Source organism: Carcharhinus amblyrhynchos, chromosome 12 (genome assembly GCF_965287045.1).
Source record: "Carcharhinus amblyrhynchos chromosome 12, sCarAmb.v2.hapA, whole genome shotgun sequence".
NCBI lineage: Eukaryota > Metazoa > Chordata > Chondrichthyes > Carcharhiniformes > Carcharhinidae > Carcharhinus > Carcharhinus amblyrhynchos.
In genome coordinates, this window is record NC_137335.1 from 41,573,955 (window position 1) to 41,599,256 (window position 25,302).

The 25,302-nt window shown below is 41.4% G+C and overlaps 1 protein-coding gene and 1 long non-coding RNA gene across 2 annotated transcripts in view; one reads left to right on the top strand and one right to left on the bottom strand.

Annotated features, from left to right (window-relative positions):
• LOC145350932 (ribosomal protein S6 kinase alpha-5-like) overlaps positions 1–24,799 on the top strand; it is a 95,722-nt gene extending 70,923 nt beyond the window's left edge. The window contains exons 10-17 of the mRNA XM_080200426.1: positions 1,772–1,903; positions 2,183–2,316; positions 2,917–3,010; positions 4,295–4,465; positions 18,253–18,444; positions 20,199–20,355; positions 20,665–20,819; positions 22,119–24,799. Coding sequence (XP_080056552.1) covers positions 1,772–1,903; positions 2,183–2,316; positions 2,917–3,010; positions 4,295–4,465; positions 18,253–18,444; positions 20,199–20,355; positions 20,665–20,819; positions 22,119–22,382 — 1,299 coding nt within the window. The 3' untranslated portion in view covers positions 22,383–24,799. The remainder of the gene's footprint in view (positions 1–1,771; positions 1,904–2,182; positions 2,317–2,916; positions 3,011–4,294; positions 4,466–18,252; positions 18,445–20,198; positions 20,356–20,664; positions 20,820–22,118) is intronic.
• Positions 16,008–20,762, bottom strand: LOC145350933 (uncharacterized). The gene is made up of 3 exons (XR_013888266.1): positions 20,675–20,762; positions 19,313–19,412; positions 16,008–17,384 (listed from the first exon to the last, which is right to left on the bottom strand). It is a non-coding gene; the product is annotated as an uncharacterized LOC145350933 (long non-coding RNA).
• Positions 24,800–25,302: the final 503 nt, after the last annotated feature.

A 25,302-nucleotide genomic window follows, 5' to 3' on the forward strand; every position in this document is an offset into this window, starting at 1 on the left:
CCCACGTCTTATAAGATCGAAGTGCAGGGCAAAGTTCTGAGGAAGTACCTAGATGATCTCAAGAGTAGGGAGCCCACGCTAGTGCAGGCCTCATTGCTAGCTATGGGGGCAATCACTGCCAGCATCAAGCCATGACTAGAAGTTAACCCTACTGTACCCACTCCTTCAGGTGATGTGGACATGGATTCTGGCATGGAAGAAGAAGAGACTGGTGCCCCAGCTGAAGCAAATCTCAGGAACAGCTGGCATCAGTGGCTTCATGGTGTTCCCTTCAGAAGTGAAGGTCTCCTATCCACTTCACACCCCCTTTCCTGTCCTGGCTCCAAATGACTACAGGATGATTGCCATGCAGTAGAAAAGGCCTTTCCTTGGGGGTAGTGCTGGGTAACAAACAAACTTGAGTGAGGAGGGTTGTTATGATTGTTAGGATCATTAATAGATTTCACCGTACGCCTTGTAAAATGCGAGCTCCCGTCTTAAGTGAGTGGAGTCTTGCCCAATAGGGAAAGAGCTGCAGGTGGTTTAAAACATGCTGGCTCTACTCAGGCCAGCAGTCAAAGATCTCTGGGGCTTGATATGTACACTGTAACTACAGGAGCGGTACTTTTATGCACATTGTAAATAAAGGGTGTTGGTGAAGGAAGACAGATCTCGACAAGATTATCACAGTAAAATTTCTGGCCAAAGAAAAGTGAACCTTAGCCATCTTTCAAAGAAAATCACTCCTAACTTTCATTCTTAGCCACGTTTCCATAACTGAATTCGTGATCTGTTTGTTGAATTATATGAATTTCATTACCAAAAGTTAGGATTTGTGATTCAGAGCAACTTTATGGGTTGCTTTCACCATACAATTATGGTCAATAAAGAAGAGAACTTAGAGCTTGAAAAAATTGAAGCAGAATTAGAATTTAGGAGCAGCATTCCCTGAACCCTGCTGATGTTTCTCAGTTTCATTACCTCAGTTTGTGACTCTTTGATCGTCTTCATTTTCATTCATGCTCTGAGCTGACCCAAAATACTTTTAAAATTTATTTCGTTACTTACAAGTAGGCTTACATTCACACAGCAATGAAGTTACTGTGAAAATCCCCTAGTTGTCACACTCTGGCACTTGTTTGGGTACACTGAGGGAGAATTTAGCATGGCCAGTGCACCTAACCAGCACGTCTTTCGGACTGTGGGAGGAAACTGGAGCACCCAGAGGAAACCCACGCAGACACGGGGAGAACATGCAGACTCCGCACAGACAGTGACTCAAGTTGGGAATCAAATCCAGGCTCCTGGTGCTGTGAGGCAGCAGTGCTAACCACTGTGCCCGGTGCTACCCAATTACACAATACAATTAAGTAATGAAATTGGTAAAGATAGTGAGAATTTTATAGGTGGTGATGTTGATCTAAATCTTTCAACTTCAGTGGCTTGTTCGAAGACGTGTGTTCTCTTACTTCATTTTCTGTGCAAAACTCATCTAATGACTTAACTCAAAAATCTCAGCTGGTTTGGCAAACATTGAAACAGAACTGATTTTGTTAAATAATCCTGTTACAAGCAAATTAAAGAAAAATACTGTTCCTTTAATTGTTCTGCATCCTTGACATAATAAATGCCTTCAAAATGGGTTTGGAAGTGTTTGCAAGCAATAAGAAATGTTCTCATTACTTCATTTGATGTAATGCTATAGGATTTTTCACCTGACAATAATAACATTGGGCACACTCTATTGTTTCCGAGATCTAGATTAAGTTGCTGTTCTTCCTTTTGCTCACAGGGTTACTCATTTGTTGCACCTTCTATTCTGTTTAACCGAAATGCCATAATGAATCATGCATGCAACTATGATCTGCAGATGGCCATGGAACGACCAGACAACTGCGCTGTTGCACGAAGTGCTATGACAAAGGTTGGAGTGATTACAATGTCTCTAGGACATTCCATTTTAGTTTGCACTATCACAGATTCCTTTGGTAATCATTATAGATTTATATACTTGATCAAATAAATTAAAAAGTATAAAATAATTACTAACATATTGAAAAGCTCTACAGATATTTATAGCGGTAATAATATGCTTTTAATTTTGGTTACTAACCATACCTGACAGAACTAAATAGTTCATGGTTTCATTCTGAAGCTATTTTGTCACATGGACAAACTTAAATTTTAATTTGTGCACCTCTAGGATTCCCTCTTTTACCAGAACTATGAATTGAATATGAAAGAGAAGTCACTTGGTGAAGGAAGCTTTTCTGTTTGTAGGAAGTGTCGACATAAAAGGACTGGGCAGGAATACTGTGTCAAAATCATCAGTAGACGGTAATAACTGCTGGATTTATCAAAAAGATCACTTCATCAGGCAGCTAATTAAGATTGATTTAAAATTAATTCAAGAGTTTAATTATTTTATCATTTTGTTTTTACATTCATTTTCAAAATAACTGATTATATAAATCAGTAAACCTGTAAATATACAGGTCAAACTCCACTGATGATTTAGTGTTTAAATACACAGGGAATACTTGATGACAGTCTCAGATTCAATCTTCACTCTTTGCAGAATTATCCACTCATCCAGGTATCCAACATGCAAACGATCAATGGCCTTCGAGGGCTGGATTAGTGAGCACAAATCAGATAGGAATCCTGCTCTTATTCACTATCCTGTGACACACCTGCTGAAAATATGCAGCATTGTGGATATCAAATACGGATAAAATGGGCTCGAGCTTGGCTGTGATGCCCTTAATGGGGACTGATATTCAATGTTGAGGGTTATAAATAATTAATCTTAACATAAACAAGGCCATACGGAATGCTTGGAACTGTTTCTGTTTCTGAACAATAATCTATATTGTGATGTGTCTTCCGTACAATTGAAGAATAGGAATCCCCCTAACATTTCATGTTTCTTTTTAGAATGGAAGCCTGTACACAAAAGGAGATTGCAGCACTGAAACTCTTGGGGGCCCATCCTAACATTGTGAAACTATATGAAGTTTATCATGATCAGGTACGTTAAAAATAAATCTAAAACCTCAACAGTGAAGAGAAACAACATTCAAACTTGCTAATCATTACAATCTTACTCTGATTTGACTTTTTTTAATGCATGTCTTTTTGTGTTTGCCATTTATTCACTCTAACAATTTGTCTCTCAAACCATATTCTCTTTCAAAAACCTAGGAATTGTTGGCTTTGATGTTACCGAAGTTCTGATTACAAATAAGAATGTTTTGATCTGTTTTAAAAATGTATTGTCATTTTTTAAAAAATCTTGTTTAAATTGCCTTATCTGAGCATGGGAATTTGAGACAATTTTTGTGGGAAGTGCTTGCTTTGCAATCCACAAATTCCTAAAGTTGTGTCTTTTTAGAATTAGGTAAAGGGTCACAGAATTGTTGCCAAGTATATTGTTAGCATCTATATCAGGTGCCATGTGAATTTGGCCAACTGTTACATCACTTATTTGCAATTACTACATATTAATCACATTTATTTCGATATTTAAAATTGCTCGGTATGAAATAGTTCCGTTTCTTATTAACTTCATATGTTTGTAAATTCTATGCTTAAAACCAGTAAAAGAATTAATAAGCAAAACTTTAAGCAGGATTTTCCCTGTGGACTTCAGGCCTCTGTCATCAGTGTCAAATAGCAGTCAGAAGCCCACATTGTGTGGCAAACAATCAACAGGCAGAAGTTTTCCCAGAGTTGACCAATTGATGGCCAGAGGATGATTTCACCACCTAATTAAGGACAGCAAGCGAGCTCTATAATCTGGAGGACCAATAGGAGGTCCACTGGCATTGAAGAAATAGAAGCTTGCTTTTTCTAGGTTAATGAGAGAGAGGGCACCCCAAGATGGAGATGTCCCCTCTTCAACTTTGTTAACTTTAAGAAAGAAACTATATTCAGCAGCCAGGCCTCCAGGGGCTGGCTTCTGGCTGAAGCCTGACAGGCAGAGAAGCCTGGAACACCTCCTGATCTACTGTCATGAGATTGTCTTCAGACAGTTTTACTTTTCTCCAATACATCTGAGGACCAGAAGGCTGACTGAAATAAGGCATTAACAAGCTGAATTGGTTATCTACTTGAAGTTGCTGCACTGCAACTCACCCGAGAAAATGGCCCTAGGATGGGATGGTGCAGGGAAACTGGCCACTGGTGAGAACTTGCACACTGGCTGCCACTATGCTTGCCTCTTTCGGGCCCTAAAAATTCAGCCCTTTATATCTAATGTGTGTGATATCTTTATTGACTTCTGCTCAATGATTCAATTTTGTTCTTCCCCCAGTTCCATACGTACATGGTTATGGAGTTGTTGAAAGGAGGAGAACTGCTTGAACACATTAAAAAAAGGAAGCACTTTAGTGAATCTGAAACCAGCAGAATTATGGGCATGCTTGTGTCTGCAGTTCGTTATATGCATGATTGTGGAATTGTGCACAGAGATTTAAAACCAGAGGTATATTCATGAGCACAATGTTTCAAATAGTCATATTATCAAGTTGTAATTTTGGAAACTAGTACAAACACAGTGGAGAACTTCAACCTTCAAATAAATGTTGCTTTCTTCATGATTAAGGTGAAAGGTAAGGTACTGGTAAAACGTGCAATGCAAATTTATTTTTGATAGTATGACCTGTCTCTGAAACACCCAAAATTTTAGTCCCTTTTTAGGTGAGCACAGATCATATAATCTTATAGGTCAAAAATTAGGAGAACAAAGAAGGCGACATGCTCCTTGGAAAATGAGTCTAAATAGGAATAAGAATATCCTTGGATACAAATCCAGAAATCATTTAAAAAGTAGCAGAACAGGTTAGCAAGGCCATTAAAATGCAAACAAACCAAAGAGGCTTATTTCTGGATCACAAAAACAGAAATGTTCTGTTAAACTTATGTTGAATGTTGTTTAGACTAGTGGCTTTCGACCAGCTTGGAGAAGCATGCAAGTGTGCCGTGGCTGTAGGGCTGACTCCAAAGTCCAGCAGAGGAAATTCAACCATGTTAATGCCCGAGTATATCACGTTCAAGTTTCCTTGCTTAAAAATCAGCACTGGTGTCACTCTTATGCAGTAGTTGTTTCAAGAACTCTGAGGAAATTACGAGCTTTTTAAAGTGCTGGTTCATCATACTTGTTGTCACATGCAAACCTCCGTGTAAAAGAAGGTAGAAAAATGTGCCACTTTTTGTCAAAACTGGCTTGAAATATAAAACGGACCAGTTTCCACAGCACCACAATTGGCAACAAGTAATGCTAGCTATGAATTGAAGAGCAGAGGATAAATGAATCCTCAGAGGGGAACGTCACCCCAGTGTATCTCTCTCTCTCGGCATTGCTGGCTCAGAGGGGCCAGCAGTTTCTGCCACCAAAAAGCACAGACATAGCGGGGAGCCCAGAGCACAGTACATTCCCACTCGTGTGTGGCATCAAAAACTAATCCAAATTCTACCACCACTGAAAACAGGAGGTTGTAGTAAAACCTTCTGTTACATAACGCTGGCAGTGTGCACTCTATCCCTATGATTCTGTTTGTTTTGGCGCAGTCTCCCACCTCCTCACTTCTGAAATGTTGCTGACCTAGGATCCCAGTTCTGCTCAGGGGGAATATGCAAGAAAAATACAGGGCTTATGTTGCAGGTGAGAAAGCTTGCAAGTACATTCCTATTTTCCTTATCACCCACAGTGGGAAATGTCCTTCCAAATTAGCACTGTCTTATTTGCAAACATACTGTTGCTTAGTTTCAATTTTATTTTTCATTCTTAAATGATGTGTGGGCATGAGTTACTAATTGACCTATCAGTTGTGAGTGTGCAGACATTCTGGGATCAGCCTGTGCAGACTGACAACGTAATGGACTAATTGGGTGTTTGTCTTCCATCCCTCTCCCAATACAAAACATATATAAAGAAAAAGTTTCATCACATCATCCCTGTTCAATTCCTCTTGACTGTTAATATGTCTCATGGCAAATGGTATGTTGGCCTTAAGAATGAAAGGATTTGAGTATAGTAATCAGAGTGCTTTACTGCAATTGTATAGGATGTTGATGTGGCCACACCTGGAGTATTGTTTGCAGTTTTGGTATCCTTAACTGAGGAAGGATGTCCTTACTATAGAGGGAGTGCAGCAAAAGTTTACCAGGCTGATTTCTGGGATGGCGGGTTTGTCATATGAGGAGAGATTAAATCAGTTAGGATTACATTTACTGGAGTTTAAAAGAATGAGAGGGAATCTCAGAGAAACTTATACAATTCTAACAGGATCAGACATAGCGGATTCAGAATCCACTCAAAAAAAACTCCAATCGGTTTTTCATACATGATTTCCCTTTGTCACAGACAGGAGAGGGGTCAGTTTGAGATTCAATAGGGCCTACATGAGTTACATTTTGTCCAGACACACACACACACACACACACACACACATACACAGGTACATGTACATATGTACCTCTGGAGCTCATCATGTTCTTGATAAGCTGCATTTGGTATAAATCTCTCTCTGAACGTGTCCCAAATGATGTTCTCACATCCATGTTCGATTTGCACAATGAAATCTTCAGTTTTTTTTAAATGCAATTCAATTAAGTACTATTCCCTAGCAAGATACCATAGGAGTGAAGCAGCGCGGATCACATCCATATAAACATATTAATTGTGATTGCACTTTATTGGGGTGCTGGCCTGCTGCATTTAAACACCAATTGAGTGTTCCTTTTGAAGAGATGAGCAGGTCGTGTGTGAAAAAAATTGCATGTTTTATTTCTATAAATGTACAAAAGAGAGACTGCCCATTGAATTAGCTCTGGATACAACCCAATCAGAAGCAATTGTGCTAAATCTGCAGCCGCATCCATTTGGGAATACTTGTCCTGCTGTAGATAGACTATGGGCTATAGACATATGTAATATATGGTTAAGAATAACTAAATCGTTTCCCATATGGGAGTTAGCTAAGAAATGCAATAAGATGAACAGCACATCACTGCAGAATATGTAAACGTCAACATTCCAGGAATACAGCAAATTGGAAATTAAATTATTAGTTTTCAATTCTGTGGAAAGCTTCAAAAGTAGGCAGAATTCCCAAAATTGCAATCCAGTGAATTTGCTTTGAAGTTTGCTCTCTAGTAAGACTGTAGGCATAGTGAATGCAAGTAAATGTGAAGTTTATGAGCAATCGATTTAGCTGAAAAATAGTGGGTGTGTCGTGGAATTGTTTGTCTCATTGAAGTATGTTGTAGTACTGAAAAGGTTGGGAACCACTGGTTTAAGTCCACACTTGGAATCCTGTGAATAGTTCTAGTTTCACTTAACAAAAAAGATATTGAGGTACTAGAAAAGGTGCAGAAAGTGATTTGCAATGATGATACCGGAACTGAGAGGTTGTACCTGTTGTGAAAGACTAAACTGGCCGCAGCTCTTTTCTCTGAGAATTATAAAGCCTTTAAAATTATGAATGGGTTTCATAAGGTAGATGGAGGGAAAATGGGAGCGATTCTTCCATCCCACTGCAGTGGACTGGGAGAATCGCACAGCGGCGATTCACAGGGTTCCTGAGAGCATTTACACCCTACTAGCATCTCCCAGTGCCTGATTTCCAGCCCGGCCTGCTCCACACTAGAAATCAGCGGGGAGGTGAGGCTAGCATTTAAATGATATTTTAAATATCATTTAAATGCTATTAGCAAGCCTGGGACTGAATCCTCTGGATCCACTAGCCTTTCCCACACCACCAGAATGTTTCGGTCCAGCGGGGTTTAGAGTAGGTCACCACTTTCGGGGAGCTTGCAGCCCTACTCCGCTGGAGTGAAAGAGGAGCAATCAGGGCCCCCCACGGAGTCAGGTGGTGGGAGGGCTTGTGCCCCCTGGCAATGCAGCCTGTGCCCTCTAGCACTGGCCAATGGGGCCAGGCCTATTGGAGGTGGGGTCTTGGGGCGGGGCCTAGAGGCGATCGGTGGGGGTGGAGGGTCCCCTTGTCACTCTGCATAGGGATCAATGGGAGCAGGGGGAAGGTCAGAGATCAGGGCAGGCTGGGATGGAGGCTGAGTCTGCCGGCAGGAGATGTCTGCACTGTGGGGGGAATTGGCACTGCGAAGAGATGAGGGGATAGAGATCAGAGTGGTCCAGGATGTGGGGGGTGGACCACAATCGGGCCATGGGGGTACAGCATTGCGGGGGTCCTGGGCTGGCCAGCAATAGAGCAGACAGGAGGCTGACAGTTTGGGCATGTGCACGGGCCCACTGGTTTCAGCCTCCCTGGCTGGTCCCACCCCTGAAATTTAACGATATTCACTCTGATGGCCTCTGCAGTGCACAGAGCGTGAGAGATTCGAATGTGAATTCTCAATGAAAAAAAAGCATGAATTACTCCTGTTTTCCCACGAATTCAACACTTAGAATTTCTATGCGAAAATTCCACCCAATGTTTCTGCTTGTAGAGGAATTCAAAACTTGGGGTCATAAAGAGAAGATTCCAGTATGGAATTTAGGAGAAACTTTATTACCCAAAGTGTGGCATGCTACCACTTGGAGTAATGAGCCAAATACCATAGATACACTTTAAATGGAATTTAGAGTACACAAAGGATGATGATAGGGGTTAGATCAAGTAGGAGGAGGTTCGTGCGGAGCATTAATGAAAGTTGGATGAAATGTTTCTTTGTTGTTCTTCTACAATAACACATTTTACACCTCAAATGTAGTAAAATTTTCCAAAGTGCTTTACAAGAGCATTATAAAACAAAACGTGACACTTAACCACATTGATTAAATGGGCAGATGACCAAAAGCTTAATTAAATATTAAATAGTTATATTTTAAGGAGCATCTCAAAGGAGGAAAGTGAAACAGAGAGGCAGAGAGGTGTAGAGTTGCAATTCAAGAGCATAAAGGATGGGATTTTCTGGCCACGTTCGTCCAAAAGCCAGAAGATTCCACCTGAGGTCAATGGGCCTTTGCATGGTCTGCAGCCCTCCTGCTACAATTCCCATGGCAGGGAGGGACAACAAAATTCTGCCCAAGTCTAGACCATGAAGGTGTGGCTGCCAAATTTGATTTGACTTGTTATTGTCACATGTTTACGGTGGTACTGTTTCTTGCGTGCTACACAGACAAAGCCTACCATACATAGAGAAGGAAAGGAGAGAGTGCAGAATGTAGTGTTACAGTCATAGCTAGGGTGTGGAGAAAAATCAACTTAATGCGAGGTCCGTTCAAAGTCGGATGGCAGCAGGGAAGAAGGTGTTGTTTAGTTGGTTGGCATGTGTCCTCAGACATTTGTATCTTTTTCTCAGTAGAAAATGGTGGAAGAGTATCTCTGGTTGCATGGGGTCCTTGATTATGCTGGCTGCATTTCGGAGGCAACATGAAGTGTAGATAGTGTCAATGGATGAAAGATTGGTTTGTGTGATGGACTGGGCTTCATTCATGACTGTTTGTAGTTTATGCAGTCTTGGAAAGAGCAGGCGCCTTACCAAGCTGTAATACAACCAGAAAGAATGCTTTCTGTGGTGCGTCTGTAAAAGCTGATGAGAATCATAGTGGACGTGCCAAATTTCCTTAATCTCCTGAGAAAGTAGAGGCATTGGTGGGCTTTCTTTAACTATAGCATTGGCATGGAGGGACCAGTACAGGTTGTTTGTGATCTGGACACCTAAAAACTTGAAGCTCTCGATCATTTCTACTTCGTTCCCACTGATATAAACAGGGGCACATTTTCTGAAATTGATGACTATCTCCATTGTTCTGTTGATATTGAGGGAGAAATTATTGTTATTGCACCAGTTCACCAGATTCTCTATCTCTTTCCTGTCTCCATCTTATTTATTTGAGATCCAATCCACTACGGTAATGTCATCAGCAAACTTGAAGACCTATGACCACACAGTCATAGGTGTACAAAGAACAAAAACAGCCCGGGAAACAGGCCCTTCCGCCCAATGAGCCCGCGCCGCCATTTTAACGCTACCAGTACCCCCCCTCCACCCATGACCCTTATCTATTCTTTTATGGCCATCCACATTGAAGGAAACTAATTTAGGGACAATTTATTACTGCCAATCAGCCTAATAGCACATCTTTGGGGTGTGGGAGGAAACCGGAGCACCCAGAGAAAACCCACACAAGCACGGGGAGAATGCGCGAACTCCCACAGACACTGGCCCAAATCCATGTGTCTGCACAGCTAACAGTGATAGTCACTGAGCTGTCGTCTTGCCCAGCATCTGGTCCAGTTTAAGCACACACTAACGACATGAAGCACTAGGCCAATCTCGAACAATCAAGAGCAGCCCAAGTACGACCCATCGCGTGTATGCCCCTTGTTGGACAACAAGGCGGACCGACTTAAAACCTGTGAATGAAAGGAGAAAAAACATTATTATCATACCATATCCATTTACCTTACCAGGGACGCCCCAATGCTAATGAACCTTATTTAAAACAATCTCCTATATCCACCCATCTCCAACCCACTCATGTGCCTGTCTAAGTTAGTCTTAAACAACTCTAGCGTGCTTGCCTCCACCACCTTACTTGGCAGAGCATTCCATACCCCCACTACCCTCTGTGAAAAACCTCCCTTTAATATCTGTGTTATACCTCTCCCCCCTCACATTAAGCCCATGGCCCCGCGTCCTGTGTGTCTCTAACATAGGAAATAGCTTACCTCTGTTTATCTATACCCTTCATAATCTTATATACCTCTATTAGATCCCCCCTCAGTCGCCGTCTTTCAAGGGAAAACAGCCCCAATTTGTTCAATCTTTCCTCATAACCCAGTCCTTCCATACCAGGCAACATCCTGGTAAACCTCCTCTGCACTCTCTCCAGAGTCTCCACGTCCTTCCGGTGGTAAGGCGACCAGAACTGGACGCAGTACTCTAAATGCGGCCTAACCAACGTTCTATACAACTTCAATATTAGACTCCAGCTCTTATATTCTATACCCCTTCCTATAAAGGCTAACATACCATAGGCTTTCTTCACAACCTTCTCCACTTGTACTGCCACCTTCAAAGACTTGTGCACTTGCACCCCCAGGTCTCGCTGTGATTCTATACTTATGGGCTTACCCTTTATCATATAACTCCCCCCTACATTATTCCGGCCAAAATGCATCACCTCACATTTATCTGGATTAAACTCCATTTGCCATGTATCTGCCCAATATACCAGCCTATCAATATCCCGTTGTTTTGCCAGACACTGCTCTTCACTGCCTGCCAATCCAGCCATCTTGGTGTCATCAGCAAATTTGCTGATCACACCACTTACTCCTTCTTCCAAGTCATTTATATACACTACAAAAAGAAGAGGTCCCAGTACTGAGCCCTGCGGCACAACACTAGTGACAGACTTCCAGCTAGAAAAGGACCCCTCCACTACTACTCTCTGTCTCCTCTTTGCAAGCCAGTTCTCAACCCATCTAGATACCTGGCCACGTATCCCATGAGCCTTAATCTTTTCTACCAACCTACCATGAGGGACTTCGTCAAACGCCTTACTGAAATCCATATAGACGACATCAACGGCTCGTCCTTCATCGACTGTTTTTGTCACCTCCTCAAAAAATTCTATCAGATTCGTAAGGCAAGACTTCCCCTTTACAAAGCCATGCTGCATATCCTTAATCAAATCGCAACACTCTAAGTGCTCATACATCCTATCCCTAAGAATCCTCTCCATCAACTTGCCTACCACTGACGTCAAACTCACCGGCCTATAGTTACCCGGGTTATCCCTCCTACCCTTTTTAAACAACGGTACCACGTTCGCTATCCTCCAGTCCTCTGGGACTTCACCTGTGTCCAAAGAAGAGACAAAGATTTGCGTCAGAGGCCCAGCAATCTCATCTCTCGCCTCCCTAAGCAGCCTAGGATAAATGCCATCAGGCCCCGGAGATTTATCAGTTTTAATGCTACCTAAAAGCCCTAACACTTCTCCCCTCGTAATCGATAGATCCTTCAATTGGTCTACAGCTCCCTCGATGACCGTACCAGACATCAAGCCCCTCTCCTTCATGAATACCAACGCAAAGTATTCATTCAGGATCTCCCCCATTCCCTCAGACTCTAAGCACAATTCCCCTCGTCTGACCCCTAGCCACCCTTTTGCTCCTAACATAGGAGTAAAACGCCTTTGGATTTTCCTTAATCCTACCCGCCAAAGCCATTTCATGCCCCCTTTCTGCCCTCCTAACTCCCCTTTTGAGATCCCTCCTACTCTCTCTGTACTCCTCCAATGCTCTCTCTGTTCCCAGCTGCTTTGACCTGACATACGCCTCTCGTTTCTTCCTAACCAGGTCTTCTATATCTCTAGTAATCCACAGCTCTCTAATCCTACCTTTCCCATCCTTCCTCCTAACCGGCACGTGCCTTTCCTGCACCCATTGCAGTTTTCCCTTGAAAGATTCCCACATGCCTAATGTGGACTTGCCCTCCAGCAGCCTATCCCAGTCTGTATTCCTAAGCTCCTGCCTAATCTGGCTGTATCTAGCCTTCCCCCAATTTAGCACCCTCCCCTTAGGACAGCACTCATCTTTTTCCATTCGTATCCTAAAGTAGACAGAGTTGTGGTCACTATTAGCCACATGTTCACCTACCGCAACCTCCACCACCTGACCCGGCTCATTTAACATAAGAACATAAGAAATAGGAGCAGGAGTAGGCCATCTAGCCCTTTGAGCCCGCCCCGCCATTCAGTAAGATCATGGCTGATCTGTCGTGGCTCAGTTCCACATTCCTGCCCTCTCCACATAACCCTTAATCCCCTTGCTTATCAAAAACCATCAACCCGCGTCTTAAAAATATTTAGCGAGGCAGCCTCCACCACCTCAACGGGCAGAGAATTCCAGAGATTCACCACCCTTTGAGTGAAGAAGTTCCTCCTCAACTCAGTTCTAAACCGCCCCCCCTTTATCTTGAGGCTGTGCCCCCTAGTCCTACTGTCCTTTGAGCGGGAAGAGTCTCTCCACCTCTATCCTATCCATCCCATTCATCATCTTATATGTCTCAGTGAGATCTCCCCTCATTCTTCTAAACTCTAACGAGTACAAGCCTAGTTTATTCAGCCTCTCCTCATAGCTCAACCCCTTCAACTCCGGCATCAGCCTAGTAAACCTCCTCTGCACTCCCTCCAAGTCCAAAATATCCTTGCGTCAGTATGGCGACCAAAACTGCACACGGTACTCCAGCTGCGGCCTCACCAATGCCCTATACAGCCGCAGCAAGACATCCCTACTTTTATATTCAATCCCCCTCGCTATGAAGGCCAGCATCCCATTTGCCTTCCTGACCACCTGCCGCACCTGCAGGCTGGGTTTTTGTGACTCATGCACAAGGACCCCGAGGTCCCTCTGCACCGTCGCCTGCTGCAGTTTTTCGCTACGTAAGTAATAGTCTTTCCTACCATTATTCCTACCAAAGTGGACCACCTCGCACTTGCCAACATTAAATTCCATTTGCCATTTCCGGAACTAAATCCAGTATAGCCCCCTCTCTAGTTGGGCTATCTACATACTGCTCCAAGGATCCTTCCAATACACATCTTACGAATTCCTCCCTGTCCGAACCCCCAGCTCTAGGCACAAAGAACAAAGAACAACCCAGCACGGGAAACAGGCCCTTCGGCCCAACGAGCCCGCGCCGCCGCATCGCCCTACACCTATTCTACCCTGCATGTCTACGAATGGGACCCTACTCAGTCAATCCACCCCAGGGAGATTAAAATCTCCCACTACAGCAACCCTGTTCTTCCTACACTTGTCCAAAATGTCTCTGCATATACCCTCTTCCACTGCCCGCGGGCTGTCAGGCGGCCTATAGTACACTCCTAGCATAGTAATGGCTCCCTTCCTATTCCTCAACTCCATCCACAGAGACTCAATTTCCAACCCCTCCATGTTATCTTCCTTCTGCACCGCTGTGATGTGCTCCCTAACTAAGAGCGCCACTCCCCCTCCTCTTTTTGACCCTCCCCTGTCACGCCTAAAACACTTATACCCAGGAATATTTAGCTGCCAGTCCTGCCCTTCCTTTAACCACATCTCCGTCACTGCCACCACATCTAAATTCCTCGCGAACATCAAGGCCTTAAGTTCATCCGTCTTACCCATCACACTCCTCACATTAAAACAGATGCACTGAAGACCCTCAGGCCCACTCGGATCCTCCTTCTCCTGGGAGATTTTCCTCTCATCTAGACTTACCCTGTCACCCAACTCACTCCCACGCCCAGTGCCTACTGAGCTATCTGTCTCCTCCCCACCCCCCCTCCATATTAGTTTAAACCCTGCCGAAACACTCCAGCTAACCTCCCAGCTGAAATATGTGTACCCTTCCCATTTAAATGTTCCCCATCCCACTTGTACAAGTGCCCTTCCCTCACAAAGACTTCCCAATGGTCTACAAAACTAAAACCCTCTGTCCTGCACCAATCCCTCAGCCACGCATTCAGCTGTAGGATCTCATTATTTTTATCCCTGCTATTACTGGGCACTGGCAGCAGCCCAGAGAATGCCACTCTGGAGGCCCTGCACTTCAGCCTGACCCCCAACTCCCTGAACTGCCTACGTACATCCCCCCTACTCTTCCTTCCTACATCCTTCTCTCCTACGTGTATAATTACATCCGCCTGGGTCCCTTGGCCCTTCAACATTCCCTCTACCCTCTCCGACACATCCTGTACCCCTGCTCCATGGAGGCAGACTACCATCCTGGGGTCCCGCTTTTGCCCACAGAACCACCTATTAATTCCTTTAACCCTCCCGTTCCCCACCACTATCTCACATCCAGCCCCCCTTCCTTCCCTCTGAGGCATTCCAGTCTTCCTCTCTTGCCCTTTCCACCCCAGTTGCCGCCTTATCCCTGATATCTTGGGAGACTACCTCTGGGGTAGCCTTTGGAACATTACTCCTCTTCTTTTTCCCCTTCCTAACTGTAACCCACCCATTCGTCCCCCCCCCCCCCCCCCCCCCATGCTCTGGGATCCCCTCGTGACTGTGGTTCCTATTCATTATCGCCTCATTCTCCCTGACTAAAAATAAATCCTCTAGTCTCAGCTCCAGTTGCCTAACCCGGGCCCTCAAATGCTGCAACTCCAGACATTTGGTGCCGATGTGGACTTTCCAGAGATGCTGTGTCTCCAGGAACTCCCACATATTGCACCTAACGCACCTCCCCAAGGACCCTGCCATTTATATGACCACCCTTAGAATTATGGACACAAATGGAAAAATTAGACCAGTATCTCACCTTGCCTAAGCCCTGTGAGCCAAAGCCCTTGCATCACTCACTCAGCACCCGCATCACTCACTCAGCACCCACCTCACTCTGCTGCCTGCTGTCTATTGCGGCCTTCTTTTTGTACTCCCGCACTCCCTTCCCGACTGCCCTTGCACCTAGGTCCCGCTATGGAAAGCACAAACTAACAAAAACCCCGCGAACCGGCAATACAATTGAAAATTACAGTACAATCGCAATTCGAGACTCACCAGCCACCAGTACACTGCTCTGGAGAATAAGGAGCGGTAGTAAGGGGCTGAGGATACAGCTTTGTGGGGCACTGGTGTTGAGAATGATTGTGCAGGAAGTGTTGTTGCCTGTCTTTACTGATTGCAGTCTGTTGAGTTAGGAAGTCTAGGATACAGTTGCAGACGGAGAGCCAAGTCCCAAAAATGTTACAGAGGTGGGAATAGTGATGGAGCAAAGATGTATTCTGAAAACCTAAATACATCACATCTACTGTTCTCTCTCATCCACTTTATTAGTTACGTCCTCAAAAAAACTCAATCGGTTTTTCATACATGATTTCCCTTTGTCACAGACAGGAGAGGGGTCAGTTTAAACTGCTTTGATCTCCCCACTCTCTACCCTTTCAAAACAGAAAGTTTTTTTATAAATTTGGACTTCCTCCTTTATAAATGGTGGCATATTTCTTCCAACCCTTAAATTTGGAGTGTCTCTATCCTCTATAAATAACTTCCACAGCAAGCTTGAGGTAAGATGAAATAAAAAGGATTGGTTTATTTTTACACACAGACATGCATGTTTACAATGTCCACCCATTTTCGCACTTGCACAATAAATGGGAGAAAAAGAGAAACAAAGAGGCTTCAGGGCACAACCACTATAAAATACAAATTGGGGTTTACATATGTCCAGAATCCAGAAGTTAACTGGGATGTTCCTTCAAAGTGATCTATCTTTCTTCCAAAATGGGAGAATGTACATAGAATGAGTTAGTCTCAAAGCACAAGTTCCAATGTTCCCAAAGTTGGCAGGTTTGATGAGGGCCAGAGTTCTTTCTGCTGCCACGAGCTTGATGGTTGATAACACAGGCTGATTGATACCTAGAATTCTGTTCATATTGAGGTCAAACAGAAACTGCCAGAGTTCAGTTCCACCAGAATATTACAGTGCGGCTTGGGGGAGATCATTTGATAAGCCTCCTTGATACTGAAAAAAGAAAGCTAAAATCTTGGTGTTTAATTGGAGTCAGGGCTCCTTTTGTTCTTGGCAACACTGGCCTTCTTGTCAAAAGCATTGTGTTAGAACAGTTAATGCTTAGGCCATTAGCGCCATTATGGGAGATTAGCATTTGCAAAGGCTGTCTTTGTTACTTCGAAATTACTGGACACCAGCATGTGACTAGCTGAAGCTGTCTTGTCAGCTCAGCAATTGTCCATGTTGAAAAGCACAAAAAAACTACTTCATATAGTCCAGCTGACAAACTATATATTTTTTCTTTCATGTTTCCACCATGGCACGTTTCATAAATCCATGTTGACTTTGTCTAATCCCATTGATATTTTCTAAGTGCCCTGTTATCACATTCTTTATAATAGATTCTAGGATTTTCTCCCTACTGATGTTGGGCTAACTGGTATGTAATTCCCTATTTTCTCCCACCCTCCTCTTTTAAATAGGTGTTACCTTTGCCACTCTACAATCTGCCTCAGCAGCTTCAAAATCTACAGAATTTTGGAAGATGATTTCAGGCAACGGCTTCCATATCATACCCATTGCATTTTTTTAATCTTTCCCCACTGGTTCTTTTATTTAAAATATTAAGTATTTAAAATCTATGTCCTCTGGATATAAACTCTGCTGCTAGTGGAAACTGTCCCCTTAGATGGACAGAACACGCCACATTATAAACTGTATTGTTCTGACTAAAGCTTTACATTTATTTGCTGAAAGAGTATCAGAATAAATATTAACAGACAACACTAATATAATGATAAAAGCAACAAATAATTATCTATTTCATGGAATAATTAGGGTTGATGAAGCCATTCAGTGCATCTTAGCTCATTCGTCCAGAAAGATCTTAAAGGAATTTTGTTGCAGCATTCAGGAGCTTGTTTGCAATAAATCTGATGATAGAAGTGCAGAAATTAATGAAGAATAGTTGTTCATAGTGACCCATCATTCATTGACGGAGAAATTCAGCAGTAATTTTGTAACTTCTTGTCATTGAATGGTGTTAATTGTAGCAATAATAAAATATCTCAATCTGTCAATACAGTTTTCTCCATCATCCTTTATCCCACTCTATTCAGAGTCCATTTTCAATTTTATTGCCAGAGGCTAGGTGTTTTCCAGGAGACAAAATATTACTAGGATATTTTCATGCACCCCTTAAATGCATCTATAGTGACGCTACAGTTGGTCTACCCAATATCATCATATGTCATATCGTGCAGTGCCACTATGTACTGCATCACAACGCTTTTTATTAATCATATTAGTATGATATAAAATAATCCTAATAAGTTACTAGATGAACATGAAGCACAATTAGTGTGTAGTGGAGAGTAGTTCTGCCAGTTTGTGCACTCTTTGGCACCTAAGCACAACTAAAGTCTGATCCAAATTGCCTACCCAGAGAGTTCCAGTGGAAGACTTGTTGAGCCTGAGTTGAGGGGCCAAAATACCATCACTAGAGTTAATCAATTCTCTTTTAGTTCTCAAAAGCGTTTTTATGGTACAACCCAGTATTTTTTTTAATGAGTAAGTATTTTAAAAATTGAATTTTGGTATACTGAAATACATACTTTTGTCTACATTTAAATTTACTATAAGGAAACTCAAACTTAGCACTGATACTGCCTAACAAGTGTACATAGGTTTATGCTTCAGATTTTAGGTAATAAATCTTTGCATTAACACTTATTTTAATAGTCTTGGAACAAATATTTAAAAGATTAATTGATGCAAGAAAATACACTTCTTTGTTGACAGAATATTTTGTTTGCTGACCAAAATGATGGTGCAAGGATCAAAATAGTAGATTTTGGGTTTGCAAGAGTTAAGCCTTCTGACAGCCAGCCATTGAAGACCCCATGCTTCACGTTGCAATATGCAGCTCCTGAGATTTTCAAGCAAAATGGTTATGATGAATCTTGTGACCTATGGAGTCTTGGAGTAATATTAGTAAGTATATGAAATGTGTGTAAATTGTTCAGCATTAAAACATTTGTGAAGGGAAAATTGATATTACAGTGATTGTCCTTCTACATGTGGGATTTGCACTTTATCGATCTGGGCAGAACTGAAAACCAAGTCCTAAAGTACTTGTGGGAACTCTGTATCCATCATCTTAATTTCACATCAGAAATTAACACAGAACTGTGCAGAGGATACAAGGAATAGCCAATTTATTACAGTACTAGCTTGCTGATGCAGCCAGTGTGGAGCATTGCAGTGGAAGTTTTGGAATGGGTTGATCCGGGGACTAATGTATAATGCATCACTCTAATGTACAAATATTGCCCTAAATCATTACTTTTCATTTTCTTGCAGAGGGTATTTTTCATCAATTGATTGTCTTAGCCTTTTTAAAAATGTAATCCATGTAATGTGGATGTCAATGCCAAAGTCAATATTTATTGCTCATTCCACATTGACCTGAGATGGTAGTGAGTGTTTGTCTTGAACTGTTGGAGTTATTTCTTTGTTGTGGGTTTCCAGTCCATTGCAGATTGCAATTAAGAATCAGCCATGTCGGTGTAGGACAACAGTTACATACAGGAAAAGCACAGGATGTTTTCTTCTCTAAAGAGCATTAATGAACTAATCAATTTTAGCACAACCCAACAGTTTCATCATGGTCACTTTTACTGACCTAGATTTTTATTTCTCTGGATTATTCTGTGTCTCTAGATTCCAGAAACACTACAAACTTACCCAAATTTTAGACATGAGACCAAAATGGTCTGAGTTACAAGTTGCACAAAAACAACTGTCAGTGTTCATGACTGACAATTGATAAATACATTTGGAATTAATGGAGGAAGCCTACCTTGGTTCTTTTTGTTGTCTGTTCTGATCTAATTTCCCATTTTCATCCTTTTGAAATGTAGCCCCTTACAACAGGGAGTGCATCACTGTAAGAAATTAGTCTGACAACAAGTTGAATGGTTTGAGTTTTAATTACATAGAAAATAGAGCAGGATTATGCAATTCAGCCTTTCACTGCCTCCACCCCCCCCCCCCGCCCCCCCCGCCCGCCCCCACCCATATCCCTTGATCCCTTTAGCCAAAAAAGCTAAATCTAATTCCTTCTTGAAATCACACATCATTTTGGTCTCAACCACTTTCTGTGGTTGTGAATTCCACAGATTCGCCACTCTCTGGGTAAAGAAATTTTTCCTCACCTCAATTCTAAAAAGGTTTACCCCTTATCCTCAAACTATGACCCTTAGTTCTGGACTCTCCCACTAAGAGAACGTTCTTTCAGAATTTACCTATCTAATCCTGTTAAAATTTTACAAGTTTCTATCAGATCCCTGCTCACTCTTCTAAATCCCAATGAATATAATCCTAACTGACTTAGTTTCTCCTCACTTTATATTAGGTTAACAATATTAGCTTTATGCCACCCCTTGGCCATCCAGACTAATTTGTCACTCAAAAGTTTTCTAGAGGAGAAAGGAAAAGAAGTTGCAGATTTAATGTTATGTTAAATTGTTATAAGATGTGGTAATCTCATTTAGAATTGCCAAGACTTGTTCCTGACACTAACTAGCAAATTTCAAAAAGCTTTGGGATATGAAACAATAACTATCTGATAAGAGAGGGTATCTGTAAAATGGATTCTTTCTACTCATCTCCCAAATATTTTACTGCCAGCTCTACTGTTTAAAAAGTAGCCTTTTATAATGTATGTGTGTTTTGTTGTATTCTAGTATACAATGTTGTCAGGACTGATCCCTTTCCAAAATATGCAGCGAAAAGTAATGTCAAATACTGATGAACTAACAAGAACAATAAAGGAGGAGAATTTTTCACTTGCTGGAGAAACCTGGAACAATGTTTCAGAAGAAGCTAAGGAACTAGTGCAAGGTAATGTGCCTTTTACTCTTTACCATTCAGGCCAATTAAATTGCTCCAGTGGTGCTGTAACAAAACACATTTATGTAAGTTAATGTGATATGATGCATTTATTATTATTGATTTACACTTGCTGTCCAGCAGGGCATCATACTGATTAGGGAACTTAACATTAAACTGACATCTTCTGCTCCTAAAGCCACACATAAGAAGATGATTATCTATAAAATAGACTAAGGAACAGTTTTTCCAAATATATTGATTTAGAAGCTTTGGAAGTAATATAAGGATGACACTATGTATAACTTCTCTACTCTATAGGTTTACTTACTGTGGATCCAAACTCTCGTCTGAAGTTATCCAGCTCACATTTCAACAACTGGTTTCAAAAGAGCCACTGTTTGTCCACTAACCCAATGATGTCTCCAAATATTCTTGAACCTTCAGCCAATAGCTACTTCAAGTCTTCTTGTATGGTAAGATCTTGGGGGTGATTCTCCCACCTCGCTGTGCCTAGTGCAGAACATGCTGATCCTGGAAAACAGCACGTGCACCTAAATATCCATTTTGCGCCCGGCACCATACAATTTGGAATTTTTCTGGCCTCTACCTAATAGCACACCCAGTTCACATCCAGAAAGGGCATGAGGCCAATTAGCATATTTAAGCAGTTTAAAGTTGATTTATTAGTCACAAGTAAGGCTTACATTAACACTGCAATTAAGTTACTGTCCGGCACCTGTTTGGGTCAATGCACCTAACCAGTACGTTTTTCAGAATGTGGGAAGAAACTGGAGCACCCAGAGTGTGGCATGTAGACATATGGGGAACGTGCAGAGTCCACATAGACAGAGAGCTAAGCCGGGAATCAAATCTGGGTTCCTGGCGCTGTGAAGCACAGTGCTTAAAAAAATCCCAATGCACAGAATTCACTGGCCTTTGGGTGTGGTGCAATAACACTGAGAATCACTACTGGTCTCCACTAGTTGAGACTTGGCGCTATGGTCACTTTGGGGCTCAGAGACTACTGAAGCCACCAGGTGCCCATTGGGAGAAGTCCATCTGGCACACTGGCTGGGCCAGCAGTGGCCACTGGACACCCCAGTGGTGCCAGTTGGGCATCATCCATATGCTGGGCAGTGCTGAAGGGTGGGGCCTGAGGGGGGGCCATTGGGCCTGACTTGAGGTGGTGGGGTGGCGGGGGGGAGGAGGTTGTTGGTGGTGGTGGTGGGACGAGTTGAGTCGTACGGTAGTGGGTCATGCAGGTGATCTTGATGAGGGGAACATGCTGGGCATCAAGCAGGAGAGACCCATTGGAAGAGTCCCAGTGCCAATGAGTCATGTCAGGAAGGGAGTGGGCCACCTTTTGAATTGTACTCCAGCAGAAAATTGAAGACCTTTAGGAGAAAATTGGCAAGCAAAAATAAATGCTTATGGCATTTTACTTCTCAGTGTTTCTTGGGTCACACTCCATCCATTTAAAAATGGGTGCAGCTTTGGAAAAATTGATATTGGAAAAGAATCTGTGATGTGGCCTTGTATGTCTTGAAAATTGTTATCAATGTTGAACAAGATAATATCTTCTGCATTGTGAACAATTAATACTATTAATGAAATAAGTTAATTTAATGCCATCATCCAATTTTCTCAAATGCATTCCGCTAGGAAACCTTTACAAAATTACTTCACTATTTTACTACAAAATTAGTATACAATGTTACACTTCTTGTATCAAGAACATATTCTTTTTTAAAACATGTTGCTTTCTTATTTAGGCCCTTAAGTGCAAGAGAGAAGGATTTTTCCTCCAAAGTGTTGAAAATGCACCTTTGGCAAAAAGGCGAAAGATGAAGAAAAGTAGCACAAGTACAGAGACTCGGAGCAGTTCGAGTGAAAGCTCGGTTTCTTCCTCATCCCAATCTCATGGCAGAACATCTCCTACATGCATCGTCCAGGTTCCTTTACCAGCAAAAAAATCTGTGTGTGTCTTCCAGTTTTCTGAAACTTTAAATAGCAGCTTCAATGATACCTCTATCTAGCTAGTGTATTAACAAACTTCAAGTATTTATTACTTTTCAAGATTGATTAGCAGCTGTGCCTTCAGTCATCCTGGCCCCAGAATGTGGATTCCCTCCCTAAATGCCTCTGATCCTCCACCCTCTCTTTCTCCACTTGTATCCCCCCATCCTCTCCCTGTCCCATCCACTCAACTTCTCCTGTCCTCCACTTTAAAACCACTTCTTTTTATAAGTTTTAAATTACCCTGCTTAAGGATTTCCTCCTATGACCAGTGTCGGTTTTCCCGAACACCTGTCAAGCACCTGGGACATGTTTCTCAGCAAAAACACAAAATGCAAGCTGTTAATTGTATCTAGTCTTTATTTTAAAAAGGCTTAAGAAGTAAATTTGTTTTGAAAGCATAATAAGGATTTCTGTTCATTACCCAAACAATAAAGCTTGTTTTTGATAGAAAAAGAAGCATCTTTAGTATGCAAGTTTTAATAATTACAAGTGGCTTAAAGTTAAAAAGTAAAGAGCTTTATGGTGAAGTGGTGATAGTGTCTTTGATATGTTTCTGTTGTGAAGATAAATTATCTCATGCTTGCGTATAGCTGTGATTCTTGTTTTGCCTATGTGCAGTATCTATCTTACACATTGGTAGGGATTTTTAATTCTAACCTATAGAAAGAATAAACTAAATACATAGAATTTTTTTTCCCAAAAGCAACTTCAATGGCATAATCACACCTCAATATAAAAACCTCCTGTTTGGTGCAGTATGGGAGAGAGAATAAGCTGTTAAAGGGCTGGAGACAGATAATTAGAGGATGGGGTGAGCAGGTAGATACCAGTTGTTAGAATTGTGGATGGACAAGGTGGAATATTTATGAACTGATACATTTTTAGCATTTTTAAAAGTTATCAGTATGATGCTTCAAAAGCTAAATATTGAAAATATTCAAAATCCACAGCTCAGTTGTGGAGAATGAAACCAGCTGATTCCTGCCTAAGACATACAGTCAGCACTGGAAAAGAGAGATATTTGCATGTTAAACTTATTTTTGAATTTGAGAAAATGGAGCATGAGTTGACATTGATAGACTGAGATGGAACAGTGCATACATTGTCGTGTTGGACGAGAACATAATATAAGCTTCGGGATAGTCTGTGGGAAGACACAGACCTTCTAGTATTCTTTGCCAGGAACTTGGGAATCACAGAGGTCATAGACTTTATAAACATGCTAAAAGGAAGACTGGCTGCCAAAAGAAAATATAATTGCCATGAAGAGGGGACGAAACTGAAGGCAGCTGAAAGGGGATAGACTTCTTGGAATAAACCTTACTGAATAGGATTTCAACAGGAGATGGGTGACTTTATGGTTAATTTTTACGTTTTCAGACATAAATTGTATTTTTCAGGGTAGTTCAGTTGGTGGTTCAGGCAGAGGTGCAGCTGTTAAAGGAATTCACAAAGAATTGTCTCAGTAATTTTATTAGTCTGTTTTTTGTACTACTTTGTTTATGAATAGTAGTTTGAAGGATCTAATTGTTTGTTTTTTTTTCTCTGTTAACTCATTCCTGTTATTACTTCGTACTACTCAATCATATTTATTTAACTGGTAATTCAAAACAGACAAGTCAATATTTCAGCCAATCACAAAATTAACAGAGGTATGATACTTTGCAATCTAACACCTCTAAAGCCACACTTTCAGCTGTGACACCTTTGAAAGGGTCAATGCAATGGACATGCACTAGATGCAAGGAATTAATTATATAGATAGTGAAAATTATTTAAGTAAACTGAGCAAAAATAGTTTTTGGTATAAGCTATTAAAATAAAGCAATAATGTATATTTGTCTTTTGTAAATATGCACTGTGATGAATACAGTACTTCAAATATATTTTAAGGTTCCACTGTGTAATAAATACTTATTTTCTTGAAATAGATTTCATTTCCTATTCAGGAAAGGGAAATCTGCTTCCATTACTCTGATCACGTACCAGTTATGTGAAGCTGGCAGGGTTTTAATGCTAGATTACAGATAAGACTTCAGAACTGTTAAAACTATTTATTTGAAAATAGCTTTAAACTGTTGTTATAAGCTCATTTTGAATTGTTTTAGTAATATATTCTAGCTGGTCTAGGAAAACAATACAGTCTTGCTTGCAAACTGATTTTGATTCTATATGTCTGTGACTTAATTCTTATTAATCACATAGCTGCTTTGTGTAAAGAAATAAGATGCCAATTAATATGCTTTCTCTAAAATACATTGTCATTTTTTACGAAGTTTGATTTCCTTTTGTGCAGTTAAATTGAATTTTCAATTAATTTACTTTGCGTTCTGTTAAAGTGATTGAGTACAGGGAACAAAATCATTTTGTGCAACAAAGTTCTTTACACAGTGAAAACTGCTTATGTGTTTTACAATAAACTAGTTGAAGACCATTCATTTGTTTTGTTTTATTAATGGTATCATAAGAATCTTATGATAACTTAATTTATGCACTAATTTTTTTGCACAATTTGCTGCAAATATTTCAGAATCACAGAATACTGTACAGAAGGAGGTAACTTGGCCCATTGTGTTTGCATTGGATCTTTGATGGAACAGTTCAGTGTTAGTATCCTCCTACCTTCTCCCCATAATCCTGCACATTCTTCCTTTTTAGACAACCAATTCCCTCTTGAATGGCTCACTTGAATTGCAGTGCATTCCAGATCCTAACAATTCAATGTGAAAACATTTTTGCTTATTTCACCATTGCTTCTTTTGCCAATTAACTTATATTTGTGGCCTCTTGTTCTCTATACTTCCAGCAATTAGCTAATAGTTCTTCCTTTCTATTCTGTTCAGGCCCCTCATGATTTTGATACATCTATCAAATCTCCTCTCAACCTTGTCTTCAAGGAAAAAAAATACAATCTCTCCAAGTTCCTTATCCCTGGAA